Below are 20,890 nucleotides of genomic sequence, written 5' to 3' on the forward strand. Positions count from 1 at the left end.
GCTACCTTTTTTTGCTTCCCCCTTTTGCAACAGGAATGTTACAGGCAACTGTTCACCCATCGCATTCTCAAATACGCAATGATGGTTTTCCTTTTTTTTTTTCTCTAATGTCTCATCCTGCCGTTCAGAAAGAATAACGGAGCTGCTGAGCCTGTTGCATAGCTGAAGCTGTAAAACACCCATTTAGACGGAGAGTTCCCAATTTATTTACATGCATATGGGATACCACTGTCCCAGCTCCCTCACAGGCCTGAGCTCTCACCCTAGGTCAGAGGGTGGCTCAGCACCCTTCCCCCTTGTTTTATTTGCGCTTAATTATCAGCAGTTCTTCCATCCTGGCTTGCTGTCACTGGAACCTTCATTGGAAAGCTACCACTGCTTTCCTACTCCACATGTCTTTTGAAAAGTTAAATGGGACATTTTGTGGATTAAATGAAAATAATATGGGTTCGGTTTTTTTCTTTTTCTCTTTTTTTTTTTTTTTTTTTACAATCATGAAAATGTACTTTGACTCAAGTGCCAACATTCTGCACCAGAGACAAAGGGCCTAGACACTGGCAGGTCATGCTGTTCAGCCAAGGTCGTGTTTTCCTAATGCCTTGCCATAGGCTCTATTTGTTCTGACCTCAAAAGTTAGATAAAGAAATGGCTCACTTTCTATTCCACCACAGATATTCTGGACTTCAAAAGAAATTAATTTTTTTTTTTTAGCGAGAATACTTTTTTCAGGAAATGAAATAGCTGCTTCTAATTTTAATGCAATCAAACAAAAAAGCATTGAAAATTCAGTGACATCAAATTACTAATGGTATCAAAAGTTAATGCTTTTGGGGGGAAGAGAAGGAAGGCTAAGCTTGGGTGACTTGTTAAGACTTCAAAGTTACCTCCCTCTTGTTTTCTTCTCACCATTTAGAACCGTTGTGCCACCTTGGATTAACATATATGCCATTTTTGCAATTGCAGAGGATTTTAACAATATTGTTTACTTACTTATTCTGACATTCAACATTAACACTAAAAACAACTTCAAGGAAGCCTCAATTTTGAGGCCACAGTAGTGCTTTTTGCTGAACGTCTTGTCTTATTCACAAATTTTTCAGCACTTCTTCCCCCCCCCCCCCCCCACAGGTCATTTCCCCATAAAAGTTGTTTCAAGCTTACGACAAATGCAAGATTGAAACTGCTCATGAAAATTTATTGCATAATTATTTTCTCAATAGAGTGATTTACTCATAGTTTATGCTTCACAGCAGTGGGTAAAAGGTAATGTTTTTGCAAATGAGAAATAGCAGGCAATATAAGCCTCTTCCTTCAAATAAAGCCTTCAAAATAAATTTCCTTCAAATAAATACTGGCGTATGTTATGCAAAAGAAGAAAGAATATCATCCTTGATGCAAGAGTAACCATAAATTTAATCTAACATGATAACACTGTGGTGATAAAATGGTCATCATTAAAAGTCAGCGCTTACCATCAGTTGTTGAGCAATACCACCCTTGCTCTATACCCTTAAACAGAGGGGGAGAGAGGAGGAATGCACTATATAATAACTGTCTAAGAAACAAACATTTAACAGCTGTTTCTCTGTGAGAGTTACTTCCATGCAAACATTTGCATCTTCCCTGAAGAGTAACTTTTATAGTCAAAACCATAACATGTCTTTTCAGATACTCATCTCCAGCCTTCACAATAGTTACACCTAACCTCTCTTACCACTGAAAACAAGTTAAGCTCATGCTTAAGTACCTGTGTAAGCTACTCACCAAATGAGCCACATGTCAAAATACTAGGCGGACAACCCGCCTTCTTTATTCTGAACTCACACACTCCGCAAAATTTCTCCAATAACTTGGCCGGGGGTGGATTGGTATTGGTTTAAATATTAATCTCCAAAGGATCCCCCATCTTCCCCAAATCTGCTTCTTCAGCAATGTTTTTCCTAAAGGTCTCTCAACTAAGTTATGCCTTCAGCCTGCGAGATCACAGCGTGCAGCAATGTTAACTGCAAGGCCATAGAAAGGGACCTCTTTGGGGAAGTTCCCTACTGGCCTTCCAAAAGCATGAGCTTCTGTCTCCTGTTTTATCTGGCATTCGAAATATCAGTATTACTATTTCATAGAGACAAGCTGAGGTGAATATGAAAGACCACTCTGTCACACATCTGGGGAGCACATACTATTTCTTGTTCTATTTCCACAGCCAAGATTGAGGCACCAGTACCCAAGCCTAGAGTAGGAGCCTTTTAATTCCAGGAAACACTAACATACAGCACAGCCACACACATTGAGAATATACTGCATTATCCACAGGCATAACTGTGCAGGCTGTGCATGAGGGGGCACTGAGATTGAGGCACGTTGCCCAAATGGAAAAAAAACAAAACAAAACACTGAAGCCTTTCTGCACACCTCCTCCTGCTTCAAAGCAACATCAGGGAACTACAGGCTATCCCATGGCAAGCTGAAATGAGCAGAACTTCCTGCTGATTAAATGCCACTGTGAGCGAGAGGCTGATTTTCCATTTATATTAACATATCTGAATCTACTGGAACCCTTGACAGCATAATTTTGTATAATTATTTTCTACTTGCTATCCTCATGGATTGCAAATATGTTTATCTTTTACAAAATGACGTCAATGTTAAACAGCTTGCTTTTGTTGTTTTACTTCTTAAACTAGTTGGGGCTTATTATGAAAGACAGGGCAGTGTCTTTTCTTCTACTTGTGGTTTGGCATTAGTCCTCACTAGGATAAAACTAGAAAATGGGTCAGAAAGAGGCGGAATGAATGTACCAGCCAAAGTCTCACCTCTTCTCAGAATTTAACAGTGTGAAGTTGCGTAACACACACATACCTGTTGCATTATAATGGTGAAGAACTGTTACTAGGTAACCAGCAATTCCGATTTCAGGATTGTTTGTTAAAAGCTTGCATGCTTCAAATAAAGGTATCTAAGGGTCCGGTTTTTAGGTAAATATTCATATTTTCTTGCTTAATCAGGTGGACACCCTAGAGGCAAACACCACGGAAAATTTCCACATCAATTTCCTCTTTTAGTCAGAGGCACCCACCCAGAGGTACCCAGGAAGCTTCCACAGGCTCCTACACCCATCACGTCACAGCTGTGACAAGACAGTACCCAGCTGTGGGTCAAATGTGAGCCTGGAAGGCCAAAAACTCACATAGCATTTTCTAATAGGCTATGACTATGACTTGAGGAAGATGAGAACTACAGGTATGAATTTCTCTTCATTCTTCCGCCAGAAAAAAAACCAAACCAAACCAAACCAACCAACCAACAACAACAAAAAAATAATCACATACAAGTTCTCTCCGCCCCCAGAGAACATACTTCACTTCACATACATATTCCAGAACATACTTCACTAGGGCTTGTCAAGAGCACTCCCAGTACCTTGGATAGAAAGTGATAACAAAGTCCAAAGGATCAGACTTATTTATAATACAACTTTAACAGATTAGTGAGCGTTTGTGTATGTAAAGAGAACACAGTGGCCATTCCAAAAAAAAAAAAAAAAAGGAAATGCAGTGGAAAACGAACGGTGTTCTCAGGCTAAAATACTGGGTATTTGTGAATGACCCCAAGCAAACAAACCAGTAAGATAAATCAAACAACCCCGATGATGACTGCAAGCGAGACAGCCCATGCAGGCAACTGCTGCTGTACAGGTAAGAAACAGATCCTCGCACTCCCTATTTCTATCAGATGCACTTTCTAAAAATATTTGTGATGGCTTCACTCTTACTCTGCCTTGATTTGTTTTAGCGAAGTGCAAAGTGAGAGAGTCCACTGATCACACACAAGGCCTGAGTGTGTACCTGCCCTTCTTATCTCCTGTGGAAACTGGCAGATGCAATTGGCAAAGGCGGCTGCACAGCTTTTGTTAAATCTGCAATAGACTGAGCTGGAATATATGAATTAAAACATACATTAACGGCATTAGTAATGCTCTAACTAGGAATCTAGGTTATTAAAGTAAGCTAATGCTATTCAGAAAACATGTTAGCCTATTAGCAATAGAAGAGACAATTACTGGTGGATAGGTTGTTGGAAAATCAGTAATGCAACCTGTGTGACATTCACAGGTGCCTTTTACAGTGCTTGGGCAATATAGTACTTATTGCAGTGGAGGGTTCGACACATTTGGTCTTCCACCTCTTCCCATGCAACGACACATAACCCTGACATACCCTTTGTCACTCCCTCGCAGCAGGCCACCATATCCCAACGTGTGCCATTCCACAGACATCTATATATAGAATGACACTGTATAGTACATATGGCTCTGTGCAAGCACATTATATGATTTTTAGGAAGACAGACTCACAGTTTACAGATACCTTGGTAGATACAATACTTTGCCGCTCTAGTGACAAATGCTGTTTAAATGTCACAGCTTCTTAAATAGAGCCTTTCTCCCTCTCCCAAGTTTTACACAAGAGCTACACAGAGATGCATTCGTATCGCTTCAGCACAGGAGGCTTCCCCTGGCAGGCGCAGCACGGCCAGCTTGTGGCCCAAAGCCAGCACAGAGCGGGGCACCTGCGGGAGACGGGCAGGAGGGATTTCAGCCATCCAGGAAGGGAACCAAGCATGATTATCGCTGCCAGCTCATTCCCTTTCTTGAGAGGGGAAGACAGATGCTCTCAGCTTAGGAAGTGCCCCAAGCCGCAGCACCTGGAGGTTGACACTAGTTTGCTTTAGACCCAGCAAGAGGAATCATGCTGCGAGTTGTCCATGCCCTCAGCTGGAACAGCATCATCAGCCTGTCCACCTCACAGGAACCACAAGCATACTGCTACCTGCGCTAGTACTAACCACTACCAGGCATCGCCTTTCCTGAAGCTGACAAAAAATGCTCAAAGCCAGCAAGACCCTCTTCCGCAGCAGAACTCTGCTCTAAGAAGGGAGGAGACAATGTTCCAAGGGGAAGAACAGGAAAATAAAGATGCAACCTGGAGAATGCCACTGTAAAGGGATCCGGGAGTCTGTGCTTGTCTGCCCCTAGGTCCAAAGAAAATCAGGTGCTAAAAGTATAGTATACACAACCTAAACATAGATGAAGGACATGAAAAAGAAGCCAGAATTTTATGAATAATTTTTTTTTAACTGCAAAGCTCAAACAGTTCTGTACCAAGCTCAAGGCTTAATGGGAGTTTGAAGAAAAATCTTCACTTTTAAGGTGCGGAGTGCATTTCTAACTGATCGAGTGTTAATCCTTGCAACAACAAAAAACAAAGAGTCTAATTAGAGCTACCCTGTGAAACCTATCTTCCCCTGGGGTGAACAGTCAAGAGCACAACAACCACTTGTTCTGACCGCAATGACAGTCAGATCCTTGGGAACAGAAAAAGGTTAAAAATACTGTGTGAGACTGGTCCTTCAAATAGGAATGATGCACTGTGACTACTTCTTTAAGACATTCAAACCACATTTCTGTTTCTCTGCAGTCATCAACATGGAACCCCGCAACTGCATTACTGCAAGAGACTTCCTCCACATCTATCTGCAGAGGACCCCCCTGCTTTATCAAGACAGTAACGGTTTGGGCAGCAATTTCAGTTAATATTTTATTGTGTCCAAGTAAACAGCACCGCCACAGTGCTGAAATGGCACACAAAAATTACTTATTTACTGTTTTGTAGATTACATAAAGATTGATATTCAGCCTGTTTGAATACGGCTACAGGAGGTATGCACTGCTTAATTTTGAGAACCAAAAGAGCAATAAAAAAAAAAAATTAATGACTCAGTAAAAGGACTGTGTACACTCTGCTCCCCCCCCCCCCCCCCCTCCAGCGGGTCTGTGCCCTGCCATTTCAAAAGCCTGACTGCAGTTATCCCTGCCACACCGTGGCAGGAGCACATGCCAGCACAGGTACGCACTCACAGCTGGTGCTGAAGGGAGGTGTGTCTCGACACCCTGGAAACAAAACAACCCTTTCCTCCGAAAACTAAACCTCTCGCCCATGCTGCTGCAAAGGCAGACCACGCTGGGCGTGTAAGCAGACAGCTATAAGTGGGGTGTGCTAGGGGAAGCCCGGCCGGGCTCGGCTGGGATCCCTTACCGCATTACAGCCCCTGCTGCAGTGAAGCGGCGGGAGGGAGAGGTTCGCTCGGGCACAGGGAGCCGTCAGAGCCCCACCGCTCGCCGGGAGGGGATGGCACCGAAAACCCTACACACCGCCGAGCCGCTCTCACTCCGCGGCAGGCTCCCCGCAAGGAGAGGGCTGCGTGGATTTCGGGGCGCTACATGGACCCCCCCCCCCCCCGCAGGAGGAAGCCAGAGATCTCCCCCACCCCCGGAGCCCCGTTAATAAATCGACTTGTCACACTGCCCCGGCGCCCGGGCAGCCGGCCCGGAGCGGAGCGGAGCTGCCCTTCCCGGCAGGGCCGGAGTCCCGGCTCCCCCCGTGCCCCGGGGCCGGGCAGCCCGGCACAAGCCCCGCGCCCCGCCTGCCCGCGCAGCGTTTTGGGCCGGGGGCTGCCCCGGCCGGGCACGTACCTCTGCAGGGGCATGACTTCGCAAGCCATGCTGGCCATGGGGCCGCCGCCCGCCCTGCCTCTCCTCTCCTCGCCTCTCCGCCGCTCTGGCCTCGCCGCGCCCGCAGCGCTGCCAGCGCCTCGCCGCGGGGAGCCGGCGGCGCGGCTCGGCCCCGGGGAGGGGCGAAGGGGCCGCCAGCCCCGGGTTGGCGGCTGACGGCGACCCGCCCCGGGCCCCGGCCCGGCCCCCTCTAGCTGCCGCCGGGGAGCGAGGGACACCCCCCCCGCCGCGGCCTTGGCAGACAGAGGTTAACCAAAAGAGGTTTACGATGTCCCGTTGGTCCTGGACCTGCAAGAAACGCCCCAAGCGGAGGCTAATTACTACAGGATACCTTTTAACAAAAACACCCCACGAGGTCTTTTGTATCCCTTTTAGTAGCTGTAACCCGCCCGCCCCCTTCTTCCTAAATGTCACCCAGGGAGCTATGTAGTCACCCACAACGTCCCTCCCCACGGCCGCGGCGGGCGGGATGCCCACGGGCAGGGCACTCGGCACGCACCTAACCCGCCCGAAGCTCTGCGATACCATCGCCGGGCTACTCCCCTCCGCAAGCTGCATGCCTTCGCCATACATAGGTGTCTATAGGGGCTGGCACAGCCGGGCCGTCGAACTTACCATCCCCTCGCGTTGCAGTAGGTGCTGCTGAGGTTCAGATGGTTCGTGCCGTAGTTGGCCAACCGATCTGGACACACAGCAAAGAGGAGCATACGAGAACTCTTCCCCTAACGTTTGAAATGAAGAGGTAAGCATTGCAGAAGCTGAACTTATTTTTACTGGTGTTCCCAGCGGTCCACCCTCAAAGGACTCCTGCTTCTCCAGCTGCAGCTCCTGACCAAATACTGCTCTGACAGAACAAATCACACCATTTTATTTGGTGGAAATTCGGGGCTGGGAAGAGTGGTAGCAGAAGAACCCCACACAACGGATGTGCCATTTTCCAGGACATAACAGCCTTGGAAAACGAACAGTGCAAAACCCCTAAGAAGGTCTTGCACTGAAACGTTTGATGGCTGCCGAAGCAGCATACCCAAAGTTTTATTTTTCACCTTTGCGCCTCCTCTGCCCAGAACGCCTAAGGAATTGCCTTCAACCTCCCCCGACATTGGACAGAAAGACTTCTGCTGCTGCCCTACCTGGGAATAATGTTACCAGGTTGCACACTTTATGCCACGGGGAAGGGGACGATCTCAAACTGATTAAGGGGCATAAGGGAATGGATCCTTTCAACATTTTAGGTGGTAAAAGCCTAATGGCTAATTCTGGCACAGCCAGACATGCCAATCTTCAAAAATTCAAGTCAATATTGAAAGCACCATCACCTTCAACCACAACGAGGACTAGCACTGGTTTGGGAGAAAGCTGTGGCGAGAGCTTAGTACCTGTACGTTTAAGACTTCCATGCAGATGTAGGTCATGTGAATTAAACACGAGCCACATCAGCTTTCTGGAGAAGCAGCAGACACTCACTCACAGGTTAGCAGAAGGGTATCGGACATTTCAAAGGGATGCCTAACAGATCCTGACCTTTCTCAGCAGGAGGCAGGGGTGTTTTCTGTCAAAAACAAGAGCAGTGGGCAGCTGCAGCCTCAGAAAGCGGTGGCATGGAGTAGAGACGCAGAGGTCAGCTGAGAAGTGGCTCCGCTTCAGTACGCTGAACTGTTTAATATTTGCTCCTGTCAGCAGGCTGACTGGAAGAAGTGCATTAGTAATGCTTCTGCCCGTTGCCTCAGCACAAGCCTGTTCTGCTGCGCCACAGTCACGCCAGGCACAGCACAGTGCCCCTTTTTAGGAAAGTCAGCAATGCTGATAAAACACTCTGCCATCACGGATGTGGGCTGCTCTTATCTGTGACAAATTAAATGAGTATCTTGATGACTTCCTGTTAAATTAAATGCACCGTATGGGCTCTTAAGCAACTAAAGCCACGAGAGAAAGATTTTACTCTGATACATAAAAATGCTTCAGTATAGAACAAAAGCACCTTGTACTGTTTCACAATTTGACAATAAATCAAATTGCCTCTTCCTGGCCAGTCTTTTTTTACACACACACAATTATTCATAGTTTATTACACTTCTATAAACTGAGTCTTGCCATCAGGATGCCAATTAAAAAAAATTAATTTTCCACATTTAACTAAGGACCCATCTACATAGGCAAGGAGTCAGGGTTCTCCAGGACAGCTTGCTGAATAAATGGAAGTGGAATAACTCAAATAGCTGCTGTACTCTGAATTTATACCCTAGCTATTTTGTTGTAACTTCCATGGGACTTGCCCATATAAATGAGCTTAAAAGTACTAAGATCCTTAACAAAGAATTCACTAACAAAAAGAGATGCTGTAATAACCAGAAAGATTGATTTATGAATTAGCATCAGTGAAGAAGGTTAGTTCATGGCATCATGCTAAAATAAACCAGATGCCTTGGGAGAATATTAAAGTTGCCCAGGGCTCCCTGTGCCTTCAGCACCTTCAGATCCACCTTCTGTTTCTGTTCTCTTCTTTTGGAGTCCCCTCAATGGGGTATCAGTTTCTTCCTCTCCTTCCTTGGTGCATGTCACCTTACTTCAGTTTGCATCATCTCAGTGGGCCCTTTGAATCTCTCACCCTGCTAAACGACCACACAGCTCCTTAATTCTTCACCTCCCCTGTTCATGGGTACAGACCACAAGCAATATATTTGTGGCACAAAGTAGGCAGACAGAAGCTGCCAGAAAACTGCAGTCTTATCTCCAAACAATTCCACTTCCTTCTCACAGATGTTTACGTTAAAGCCAACTTGCTACTTGACAGAGGCAGGAATTCCTACCCTCCCCCTGCCCTCTTAACGCCCTTTTAAACTTGCATAATTCAAGCTGGGTTATCACATATAAAACCTGGGATTATACGACATTTTGTTTTGGATTTGTTTGTGCTTGTTGAATTCGTTCTCCCATGTTAAACATAGAAAACAAAACCTCTTCTGCAAGTTTCATACAATTCTTGCATTCCTATTGCTCAGAAAGGCCAAACTCATCTGTTGGCAGCAACAATGCACCACAGTGGCTATTTATGGTACCACCAAACATACTACAGAAGATGGGGAAAAAACCCCTCTCTCAGGACAGGCACAGCATCCCCTCCACTGACTACGCTCCTTAGTGTATTGTGAATACCTCAGGAGAATAGACGGCAAATAACAATAAAAATGATAAAACCCCCTAAAATACCAACACATACCACCACACTTCAGCACCTATGCCAAGGCAACACCTGGGTTCAAACTATTTGATTTGCAAATTTCTTACTGAGATTCAACAAAGGAAAAAAGACACTGTCTGGAACTAAATATGAATAATCACTTTTCTCCACCACCATCGACGTTTAAAGAATGAACACAGGTTTGGAAAGGAAGTCTCCTGTCAATCATCATTACAGAAGTGCTTTCTCCTCTTTCTTTCCTTTTCATACTTAGCTGCACACCAAGTAATTTTCTCAGTGTATAAAGCAACAGAGAAGACGATCTGTGAACAGCACCCGAGGATATGAGATACAAGTGATCTAGATAATGGATTTTATGAGGATGTGGCTGTGTCTGCCTCCTGAAAAGCAGTTACCCCTTGCCTCACTGCACTGTCATACACAAATCAGATACGATTTTTTAAAAAAAGAAAAAGAAAGATCTTGCCTGGTCTGATAAAATCTGAGGGTTTTTAAGATGCTGGAGTCCTGCTCAATACCATCAATGTATTCCCACAGTGTTTACTAAGTTACGCAATAATTTCCCCCTGGCAGAAACATGAAATGCAAAGCAAAGATATCATCAGACTGAAAATTAAAGAATGTACTTTTCAAAATACCGCCAATACAAAATTTAAAATGCCATTATTTATGTACACATACATGCATTGATACATGCATTTTTCTCTTCAGAGTATCTGTGCATATAAATATCTGCAATTTTAAATGATAAATACCCTGGAAAATCTCCCGCAGGCCAGAAGATCTGCGTGCACACATGAAATAAGCAAGTCACGTGTAAATAGAAACCATATTTGGAAACTGTAGCTCTTCACATCCAAACAAAGCAGACAGACAATTAAATAGGCCCTGTCCAAAAGAGTACAAACAGGAAGAAAGAGAGAGTAATATGTTAAAAACATAATTTAGTAAAAAGGGAATCCTCAGAAAGGGGGCAAGCACCTACAGTGACTTTCCAAGGCTGGTACTCAGCCCTGTATCACTTAATGCTTTTATCAATGATCTGAAAGGAAATGTAAAATAATATCGATGGTTCTTTTTGTATGCTGTGTGCAAGCCAGCACTGTAAGTTTCAGTATAGCCATATGAGAGTAAAATCTGGTAACTATATGCACGATGACGGGTCCTACTGGGGGATACAGCGTCACGCCAGATCAGCACTTCTATATAAGCCCTGAGTGACTGTGTGGCTAAAGAAATTAACACCGTCCTCAGAGGCATCAACATGGATATTGCGTGGAAAAGGTGTATTACGTCTGTGTTTCCTACTGGGGTGGTTGCTACAGAAGGCTCTGATCAGTTCAGGAAGTCCCATTCTCAAGCAAATTGTGAAAAATTGAAGAGTGCTTAGAGACAACCCATGAAGGGAACACAAGAACTAAACCCCACACGTTTAGCACTTTTCAAAGAAAACAGCCCATGCATGCAGGAACATTAATATTTGTCCTAGTACTCACAAGCTGAACAAGATCCAATGGCTGGGGTCAAAGACAGACAAATTATGACTAGAAATGAGACATTTTTAAGTGGTGAGGATACCTAACTACTGACACAATTCATCAAAGACGATGGTGAATTTTTAACATTCTTAAAACTTACAGTTGCCTCTGTTTAGGAACACCAAGTCTTAGATAAACCGCCCAGATGTAATTTGCAGAATTCTCTTACTCATTTTCTTAACTAATACTCCTCTTGTCCAAAAGAGAAGCAGGTTGCTCTCAGTTGACTTCATTTTACCCCTTTTATTTTTTGCACTGGCATAGAAATACAAGTATTGTTGCCATATCCGTGGGGAATATACTGTTTTTTTGCACTGCAGCTCTTCTGTTCCTTCCTGCAACTTGGAGGCCAAATTACCTTTTAAACAAAGCTAGTTAAAATCTATTAAGGTGGAAACATTTTCCAGAATTGTTCCTTAAACTTGCTGGGACAGGAGAAAAGTAAACACCAGGCTGAAAGCTTCTCAGAGCTTCAGGTTCTCAGACTTCTGGACCTCAGCCAACAGATAAGCATGCAAGCACGGTTCCCATCGAGAGGGACACCCCAAGCTCCCAGGAGACCTGGATTAGCTGCCGTGGCTGCTCTTCATTAAGCAGCAGTGTCCTTTGCAAGCACTGCCACGCCCGCTTGTCAGCCGCTTTAACTTGTTCCAAAGGACTCTCGCCCCATGGGATAGCCCAGAAATTATTTCTTGGCCTCCCTCCTGGAGAAGGGGGAGGATTGGGAGTAGGTTCCTAAAGTGTTTTCTGGGAAAGCATCAAGTAATGAATGGTTGTGCCAGCTAAGCTGCTGTGGGAACAGGGTAAAGCATGCTGTGCAACAGGTCACTAGGTTCTTCATTTGCACCAGTTAGTTCAAGTGCCAGAGCATGGGAGAGCAAGCAAACAAGCAGGAGTCCGGTCGTGTACAAGTTATTTTCAAAGCAGGCTTTTCCCAAAGCTCTGCTAATCTAATGAAATTCCTAAATATTAATGTCTAATGAAATTTCCCCCACTCCTCTAAATCGTTATTTTTATAAAACAGTCTGCACAAAGACCCTTTAAAAATTCAGCTGTTGCAGACCAATGAAAATGTTTGCCATAGAAAACACTGAAGCATTCATTTGTCAGCAAAAAGATTACAAAAATTTTTAAATGAGCCCTTGGTAGTCCCTGCATTATTTATATCCCTTACCAAAAATGTCACTGGTTTCACACTTTCCCACCTTCCAAAAACAACCTTCCAATCCTCTAGAAAATTACTATCCTTTGAACTCCATGCCTCTGCACCCACCATGTTTCCTGCTTTCTAACCCATCTTCAAGTGAAATGCTTGTAGTTCACCCTTAGCCTTGCAAAAATAACAACCATATCAGAAGGGGCTCAGCAAAGCGGAGGAGCAGGCCACACCATTCACATTTGGTGCACACGTCTTTTTACTCCACTGAAAGATAAACTGCCGTCCGTGTTGGCACGGGAGGCAGTCTGGCAGAGTTACCGTCCAGAAAAACCCTCTAGAAATAGCTCCTCTTCTTCAGCTAATGACGTGACTGAAAGGAGTCCTCCCTTTGCACAAGTGCCCCAGCAGCCAGCCTGGCTCCCGAGAGAGGTGGCTTGGAGGGAGAGACTGACTCCGGCTGGGAGGCACTAAGGGAAGAGTGAGCTTGGTGAGAATAAATCCATCTCTCTGCCTAGAGCTGGAAGATGCATCTGCCATGGAAGCAAAGGAGACCCTGGCTAAGGGAGATCCTGACTAAAAGGCAACTCTGACCAGATTTATTAAAACCTGACTCCAAGCCCTCTCAGGCCAGTCCCAGGGCTTTTTCCTGCACCCAGCTGTGCGTACATCAAGAAACACAGATTATTGTTTATGTGCAGCCAGATACAATGATGCCGGGCTCAATCAGCGCAGCTCACTGCTGTGCCCCTCATTTGCAACATCAGCTTTGAGTCTAACCACTCTGTACGTGTCCAGGCTGTGCAAACACGCTCCTATCCTGCTGCAGGCCAGTCTGAGCAATGTTAGGAGTGGCACAAGTAAGTGGATACTGAAGGGAAACAGAAGTTCAGCATAAGTCTACCTTTAGTTATCAGGAACATTCAGAACAACAAGAGAAAGGTCCCACAGTCCTGGGAAAAATCCAAGTTTTGCTACCCAAGGGGCATAAATCCAGGAAAAGCTAACGAGAGTTTAGAGGGGAACTTATTTTCTGTGATGCTCAGTAGCCCTCTCAGAATGGTGGTCACTTGATTCTTTTGCAATTTGACACTTTCTGGAGTTTCAGGGTGGGTTTTTTTTGAAGGAAACATCTATAAATTTTATAAAACATGGTAAACTGTTAGCAGTGCTCCCAAGAGAGTAATCATTTCATGGTGGTTAGGTGGTTCCTAACCATAATGCAGGACAATAAAAATGTTATTTTACTAGATATTAATCCCTCCCTACATGACTCAAACTTTCTGAATGCAGAAAGCTTGGAGACTGTGAAAGGGCCTGAGGAATTGGTGGTGGAATCTCTTGTTTCCAGGAGTCCTGTCAAAGCCTTAATGACTGGAAGTCATTAACATCCAAGCCGCCTTTAGTAATTTCTTTGCAGTTACCTAGTGGCTTCTCTTTGCAGTCATCCCTAGTGCAAATACAGTTCTTGCAGCAGGTGCAGAATGAAAAGGAAAGCTTTGATACAAAATGGAACTATCTTCACACTTCCTAACTGCAACCCTCTCAGGCCAGGAGGAAGGCACCGAGCCAATGTGAGAAAGTGCAATTTGTAGATAAGCAGTCAGCTTGAGATCACATTCCTCACAACAGATAAAATGAGAGGAAATCTCTCATGGCCACTGACCATGAAAGAGGAGGATTTTACAACACTGAAACAGCTCATAGACAAACAGAGGCAAGCAAAGTGACAAGAGCAGTGAGTGACAACCCTGCCCTGCCACCCCCAGCCTTTTCTTATTAGACAGCCAGCCGACCACTTTGATTAAAAATATACACGTGGGTCATGGGAAGTCACAGCTGAACTCCATCCAGCCTACACCGCAACGTGCTGAACACAACGTCCAAATGCAGAGTTCTTTCAGACGAACTGGGAAATTGCAGCAGCAAACAAGCCTGGCTGAGAATTCGGTGACCTCTGCCCGCGGATCTTCCTGTGGACTGCCTGCAGGATGCAGGCCCAGGTCCCCTCCGGGAAGCCGCTCAGGAAGGAGTACCTCACCGCTTCAGGTGGTAGAAAACTGCTTGCTCCGCAAAGCTACCGGAAACAAGGCACGCTATGCTGAACCTCCTCAGCTGAACAATGCACTAGGCACTTCAGGAGACAGGCTAAGGAAGCTACAGGAGAGGGAACTACCTGCGTACTGCAGTAAAATAAGTCATAGTGCAGAGGCTCTGCCTCTTCCCTAGTTGCTCGTAGGGCAGGCTAGTGATGGGTGTCTTGGTTTTCGTAAACACAACTATTAAAAGCACAAAGATTTCCAAGGCTGGCTTAAACTCCTTATTATCCACTGTGTGTTCTCCCATCAGAGCTCAACGATCCTTTTGTTTGAAAATGACTTTAAAATTGTCACAGATGTTTGCACCTTTTTTCCTAGAGCAAAAACTGTTATCTGACCCAGCTGGTATCAGAAAGCCACCAGCCTCATGAGATGAAGGGACTTTCTCCTCACAGCAAAAGCATATACAAAAAAAATGAACAAGATGACAAAATAAGGAATCCTTCTAGCTGAGAGGGCAATGCCCAAGATACAGAAAGGGAGTCAGTTTTTTCAGCTTTGTTACTCAATTGCTGTGAACTTACTGTAGGCCCTTTCTGGTTTCTAAGGCTGCTGGATGCTGTCCCAGGAAACGCTAATATACTTGGCTCATGGACTGAAAGAAGAACTTTCGTTTCCATATGCACGTTATGGCATTAAAGTGCTGCTTTCTACATCTAACAGTCGTCAGATCTTTGTTTCATTTATGATCCTTGTTGCTTCCAAGATGAACCTCCACTTCCGTGGCACAGGTCAGGGCATCAGATTTAAAATGTTCTCCATGCCACAAGCCATAATTTGTCACCAGGTAAATCTTGCATAGAGAGGCAAATATAAGATGGCTAGAGGTAAACAGGAAAGTTAGAATAGTGTAATGGACAAAGCCTAATCTAAAGGAGTAACCTGTGCAGGGCGGAAGAGACAGGGCAAATGCTTGGAAAAGTGAACTGAAATCCACCCAGGTGACTTGCATGGAAAAAATCTACATAATTACATGTTTCTGTGACTGTCATTACATCTTGGCTATAGAAAGAGGAGAAGAACCCAGGAAGATCTGAGACCACACCCTGACTTGCCATTCACAGTCACCTACCTTGGAGAGATACATAAATCACATGTCTTTGTGGCTGTGTTTTTAGAAAACTGAATGCTTTTCTTAACAACTCATTATGTAAGGCAGTTCCTACTGCCAGCATCTCACAATGCAAGAAAGAAGGGAATTGATTGCATAGGAGGGTGGAGACAAATGTACTCTCAAAGTTAAATGAGTCAGCTCGGAAAAACTAACTCAACACAACCTAAAGAGACAAAGTGACAAACAGCAACAATACCTTACACAAAAAGTCCTCTCTGAGGGCTCAGAGCAGGGCCCACCAGAGAGGCTGCTGCCAAATGATGCAGAAGGCAACCGCCCTCACCACCTCCCCACCGACCTCATTCCAGACCTTTGCTCCTTTCCTGAGCAGTTTTCTCGAAGAATCCACGGCTGCTGGAGGGCAGCCCTGCCGGCTGCCTGGCTGCAATCCCTTATGTAAACCTGGCAGCAAGGCTCCTGAGCGATAAGGCAAATTATTACTTTGGATAGGGACTGAATGTACTGGCATGACAGACTTAAAAAACAAAAAAACCCCAAACCTAAACAAAAATAGTCAGCTAAGCAAACAACACCAGCCCCCTGTTTGATTTGTTCTGGCAACAACAGGCACCCAAGTTCTTATCACGTGCCAGAGAATAATGGTAAGTTTTGGCTTGCCTTGGTTTTAAACCGCAGCTGCTAAAAGGAAAGCCAATAAATAGGGAAAGTGTTTATAGTAAGCACAAACTTCTCAGTGTACAAATACATGTGTTTTCATACCTCAACAATTAACAGCAAGAACATGCAGTATCATTAAGAAGAGGGTGCAGCAGGATACATTAACCCACCCCTTATTTTAGGGAGGATACTACAGCATGTGATCCCTCTATTTGCAGGACATAGGCCAGATATAAGGATCTTTGTGAACAAAAGGTTGATATAAACAAACCTTCTCTTTAAGAACATGCACATGTTACAAAGCCAGCATGGGGTATCTGTGCTGGCAAATCTCATTGCAGCTGTGACTGCAGCCACAAACAGGAATTTATGATCTTTGGCACACAAAGACATGGCTAGAAAGTACTGGAGAAGGCGGCTTGCTTACTGAACAACTGCTGCAGTTGCTCTAAGCTTGGGCTCTCAGGAACCGTACAATGTTTTTCACAAAGTTTGGCTGCCGTACATGCACCCATTCCCCAACACCTGGCCACTACTAGCAAGGAAGGGTACCCGGTGGCACTCCTTTGATCGATATTTCCACTTAGGGAACACGCACAGAGCCTAACAACACTGCAAACAGCAGAGTGCCCTCCAACGGAGGGATCCTCCTTCAAAACATTACCAGGACTGCAAAGAGATGCAGCCCCAGCAAGTGCTAGAACAGCCATATTCAACAACAAAGCCTATTTCAGCATCCTTTCCTGGGCAAAGGATCCAGGATGGTGACAACAAAAGTCTGCAGACAGCATGTGCCTCTGAGCCAGCACAGGAAAGACATTTCTGCTCACCATCAACAATCCCCTGCCTCACATTTTGGCTGCAGGAAGCATTTTCCCTTCTTCCTGAAGGCTATCCCTTTTCTCTGCTTGTATATGGAGTTTAGCATGAAAGGGTAAGAACATTGCTTGCAAGAGGCCCTCCTACCTTTGTATCCACTTAAATCTTAATATATCCTATTCCTCAAGTAAAATCCATTTGAATCTGTTATTTGAGGCACTTAAGTTTTAGCACCTCTAGGCACATCCAAAATCACTCCAGTTCCTACTGCAGTTATGCATGCCCCTTCTGAACCAGAGCTTTGAGCAGACTTTTTCCTGGTAGATGGCAGAAAGAAAGAGGGACCCAAACACGGACTCTGAGCCCCCTCTCACTGAGGGCCTGGTAACGCCCCAGGGAGCCCCGTTCTCTCCTGCCTACACCCTAGTCCCAAAGCTGCTGCCTCCCCCTGGCTCCCGAGGTCACAGTGTGGGTATTGTGGCTCTCAACCAGGTAAAGATAAAGTATGTGTGTGGTTCCCAGGGTCCGGAAGTTTGGCTGCCCTTCTCTGAAGCTCTTGCAAAAATGAGATAAGCCTCACAGAAATATGTAACAGGCTGCATATTGCCTGCAGACTTTCATCCTTCTTTCAGAGGACCAGTCTCTTCTCTCCTGCCCCTTCCTTTCCTTCCTTCTCCACTGTTTTGGGATTTATTCGAAGACTGCACTACAGGTATGTTTTTCTGCTACTGCATAATTAGCAGTTTGCCCTTGGCACACAGTTATAATAATGAGGCAATTTTCAAAAGAACACATACATTATGTGCTAGTGGGGATTATGGGTACATATAGTTAATCCACCTATTTTGGTCAGAAAAAAAGAACATATCAACTTTACAAATACCACTTTCTTAAGATAACAGTTGTGAACAGAAGGTGATACAGATTTTATGCTCTGCAATATGTTTTGACTGCAACTGATGTTTCACATATTTCAAATGACAGCAGCGCCTTCAAAAAACTCCTGCGATGAGGAGTATCATACCTGTAAAGAGGCATAACATGTCTTTTAATTTTTAAAAAAATGGTAATCCATTCTAGAAGACATAGTCACAACTGTAGCTGCTACTTAATACACGGATCTTCATTTTAAGGTCAACTGTATGAAGACACATACTGAGAGGTATTTTAAATAGTATCAAAAATTAGTAATCAACCAGGAGTCTCTCATTTTTTCCCTGAAGATCTCTGCTCTAGTCTCAAATGAAACTGATAGAAAATTTATTAAAGATTACAGTCCTTGCTGGGGGGGGGGGGGGGGCAGGGAGAAGCTTACAGGCTTAGTGTGTGTGGTTATTTCTTCAATGTTACACTTGTGAGCCTGCTAAAGGTGAAGTTCTGCATCTACTGCTCTGTGTAGCCCTTCATCCTCTTCTAATCCACCCATATCATGGTATCTGAGCATGGAAAGGGAACAAACCACAGGTGTTTTCATGAAACAGCAAATGATTATCACTGCCAAGAACAACCTTTATTCTTTTCTAACAAAGATCATATGATAGCTGAGCAGATACAGTCATTTCACTAAAACGTATCTGATAATTACATATAATTAATGATAACATTTATTTAAGAACTGTTAGTACCTTGTGACACACAACCCCTCAACAACAACAGCAGTGTGTTTGCAAAGCACTTTATAGTCTAGGTCAGATGCCAGAGTCCTTCTGCTGAAAAAGCTGAAAACTCCCAACATAGCCTTGCACTGAGATAATAGCAGGTAATACTTCACTGTGAGTTTGTGTTACACAGGAGTGACACAAGGCTGCCAAAAGCATGTTTAAAACCACTCATGATATATCAGAGCACTACATTAATGCCAGGGAATCAGGATTTCTGACTGTTGCACAGACAGCTGTCCCCCAAGTGTGTTAGGTCTGCTAGAGATCTCTCTCCCCTCTTCCTCTTAGGGGTGGTCCAGGGCCTCCTCTCCATCCCATCTTGCCCAACAACCTGCCATCCTGGAGCTGGGTAGAAAGCACTACCTACTCCTCCTTCAGCAGCATCAGTAGATCACTGACAGAAAAGTACTGGAAGCTAACAGCAGTGCAGATACTCAACCCAATTAGGTAAATATGTACAGAAGTGTGATACAGGACAGAAAACTAGGGCATTCTTGAACAAAACAGGATTACAAGAGAATTCATTTCTACAGTTTATTAATTTCCCAGATAAAATTAGAGATGCAGACATCTTTCATCTCAAGGCCTGAGCATGGAGATTAGGCTTCTGCCTAATTACAAACACATTTCATTTGGTGCTTAATGTATTGTGTCAGTATTGGCCCAACTGTCCCATACTTCAAGAGTACTCTTCCAAGGAATTACATATTGATGGAAAAGTATGAATTCCTACAACAAATAATTACATCTTTTGGGGAACGTTCTTCTAAAAGAATCACAATTTTTTGGGGCACCTCATGAAGTACGTCAGTCATATACCTTCCCAGATATGAGACTCAGCAGTCCCTTGTTTCAACTCTCAAGCATCTGACTTCCCTTTACACCTTGCAACATGTAGTGGAGTACAGACAGGGGCACACTCTCTGCCAAGCTCCAGCATACCAATGCAAGAGGCCATAACTTCTGACCCAGCCTCACCTGCTTGGCCCTGTCTAGCTGGTAGAACTGTATTGCCTTCTCAGTTTTGCCAGCTGACCTGCTTCAGTAATCGTTTCCTAACTCATTTCAGTCAAAAGGAGCTGGATTAATGAAGACATGTAAATGAATCTGATGTCTTCTGGCTGCAGGAGTTTTTGGGGCAGACTTGGGGACAGTAAACCACACAGCTGACACAGCTAGAATTTAAAGAGCACGTGTGCCTGCAAGGGAAAGGCTAGAAACCGGATTTGACGTCTATGCTTCACCGCCATCATTATGATTCAAAATCTGGCGTTAGTGCACAATTTCCTAACTCGTCCAACCATTATTATGAATCAAAATCTGGTGTCAGTGCATAATTCGCTAATTTGTCTCATAAGCTGAGTGCTGTCTGTCTGTCTGTGCTAGTGCTGAGAATAGCACCCATCTCCTGCTTACATAGTGAAGTCACTCAGTTACGTGTCTGGCAGCACTGCCTCTGCTTTGTGTTCTGCATTGGTATGCAGAGACACTGCGGTGTTGTGTTTCATGACATGTAAATAGCACTATTTCCCACATTAGGCCAACCCCATATTTCAGTAGCATGCAGCAATTTCCCACAGTAACCTGAATCCTTCGTGTGCTGCACTAGACACAAGAAGAAAGGGAATGACAGACTCAATTCAATATCCCGAGAACAATGAAAAGATACTGGTTCAGTCTGACATTCAGGGAAGGACTTTACAAGATACCAAATTGCCCATTACCTGTTCAACTCATTGACAAAGTGCCAGCAATCAAAACTTAAGATACTCCTTTTGATAGATACTCTTATAGATGTTCTAGACAGACAGACTCTCACTGATAAATTCAGATAGATACTCTTATAGATACTCTATAGATACTCTTTTATTCTCTGTCTTGTCTGAACAACACTAGTACTATCACCATTCCTGCCAGAAAGATAAAACCCCTCAAAAGCCCCTTCCTTTTTGGATTGAGAATGGGAATAAAGTCAGCTGTCTCTTAAGACTTAAACTGGGCAGATCAAATACACTTCATTGCTCAGAGGAGACACCTTACATTTCAGTTGCATCTTGTGCTTGGTGTAATTTCTAGTGCCTGATCTTTGATCAGTCCTGTCCATCTCCACTCCTT

The 20,890-nt window shown here is 44.5% G+C and overlaps 1 protein-coding gene across 8 annotated transcripts in view; it reads right to left on the reverse strand.

Moving 5' to 3' along the window:
• FAM13A (family with sequence similarity 13 member A) overlaps positions 1 to 20,890 on the reverse strand; it is a 171,023-nt gene that overhangs the window by 55,880 nt on the left and 94,253 nt on the right. Inside the window, exon 1 of one of the 8 annotated variants that reach the window (XM_030041925.2) lies at positions 6,530 to 6,790. The exons of the other annotated variants lie outside the window; for them this stretch is intronic. Coding sequence (XP_029897785.1) covers positions 6,530 to 6,567 — 38 coding nt within the window. The 5' untranslated portion in view covers positions 6,568 to 6,790. Of the gene's footprint in view, positions 1 to 6,529; positions 6,791 to 20,890 lie in introns of those variants that run through there. 8 annotated transcript variants of the gene reach the window in all.

The sequence above is a fragment of the Aquila chrysaetos genome, chromosome 1 (genome assembly GCF_900496995.4).
Source record: "Aquila chrysaetos chrysaetos chromosome 1, bAquChr1.4, whole genome shotgun sequence".
Lineage (NCBI taxonomy): Eukaryota > Metazoa > Chordata > Aves > Accipitriformes > Accipitridae > Aquila > Aquila chrysaetos.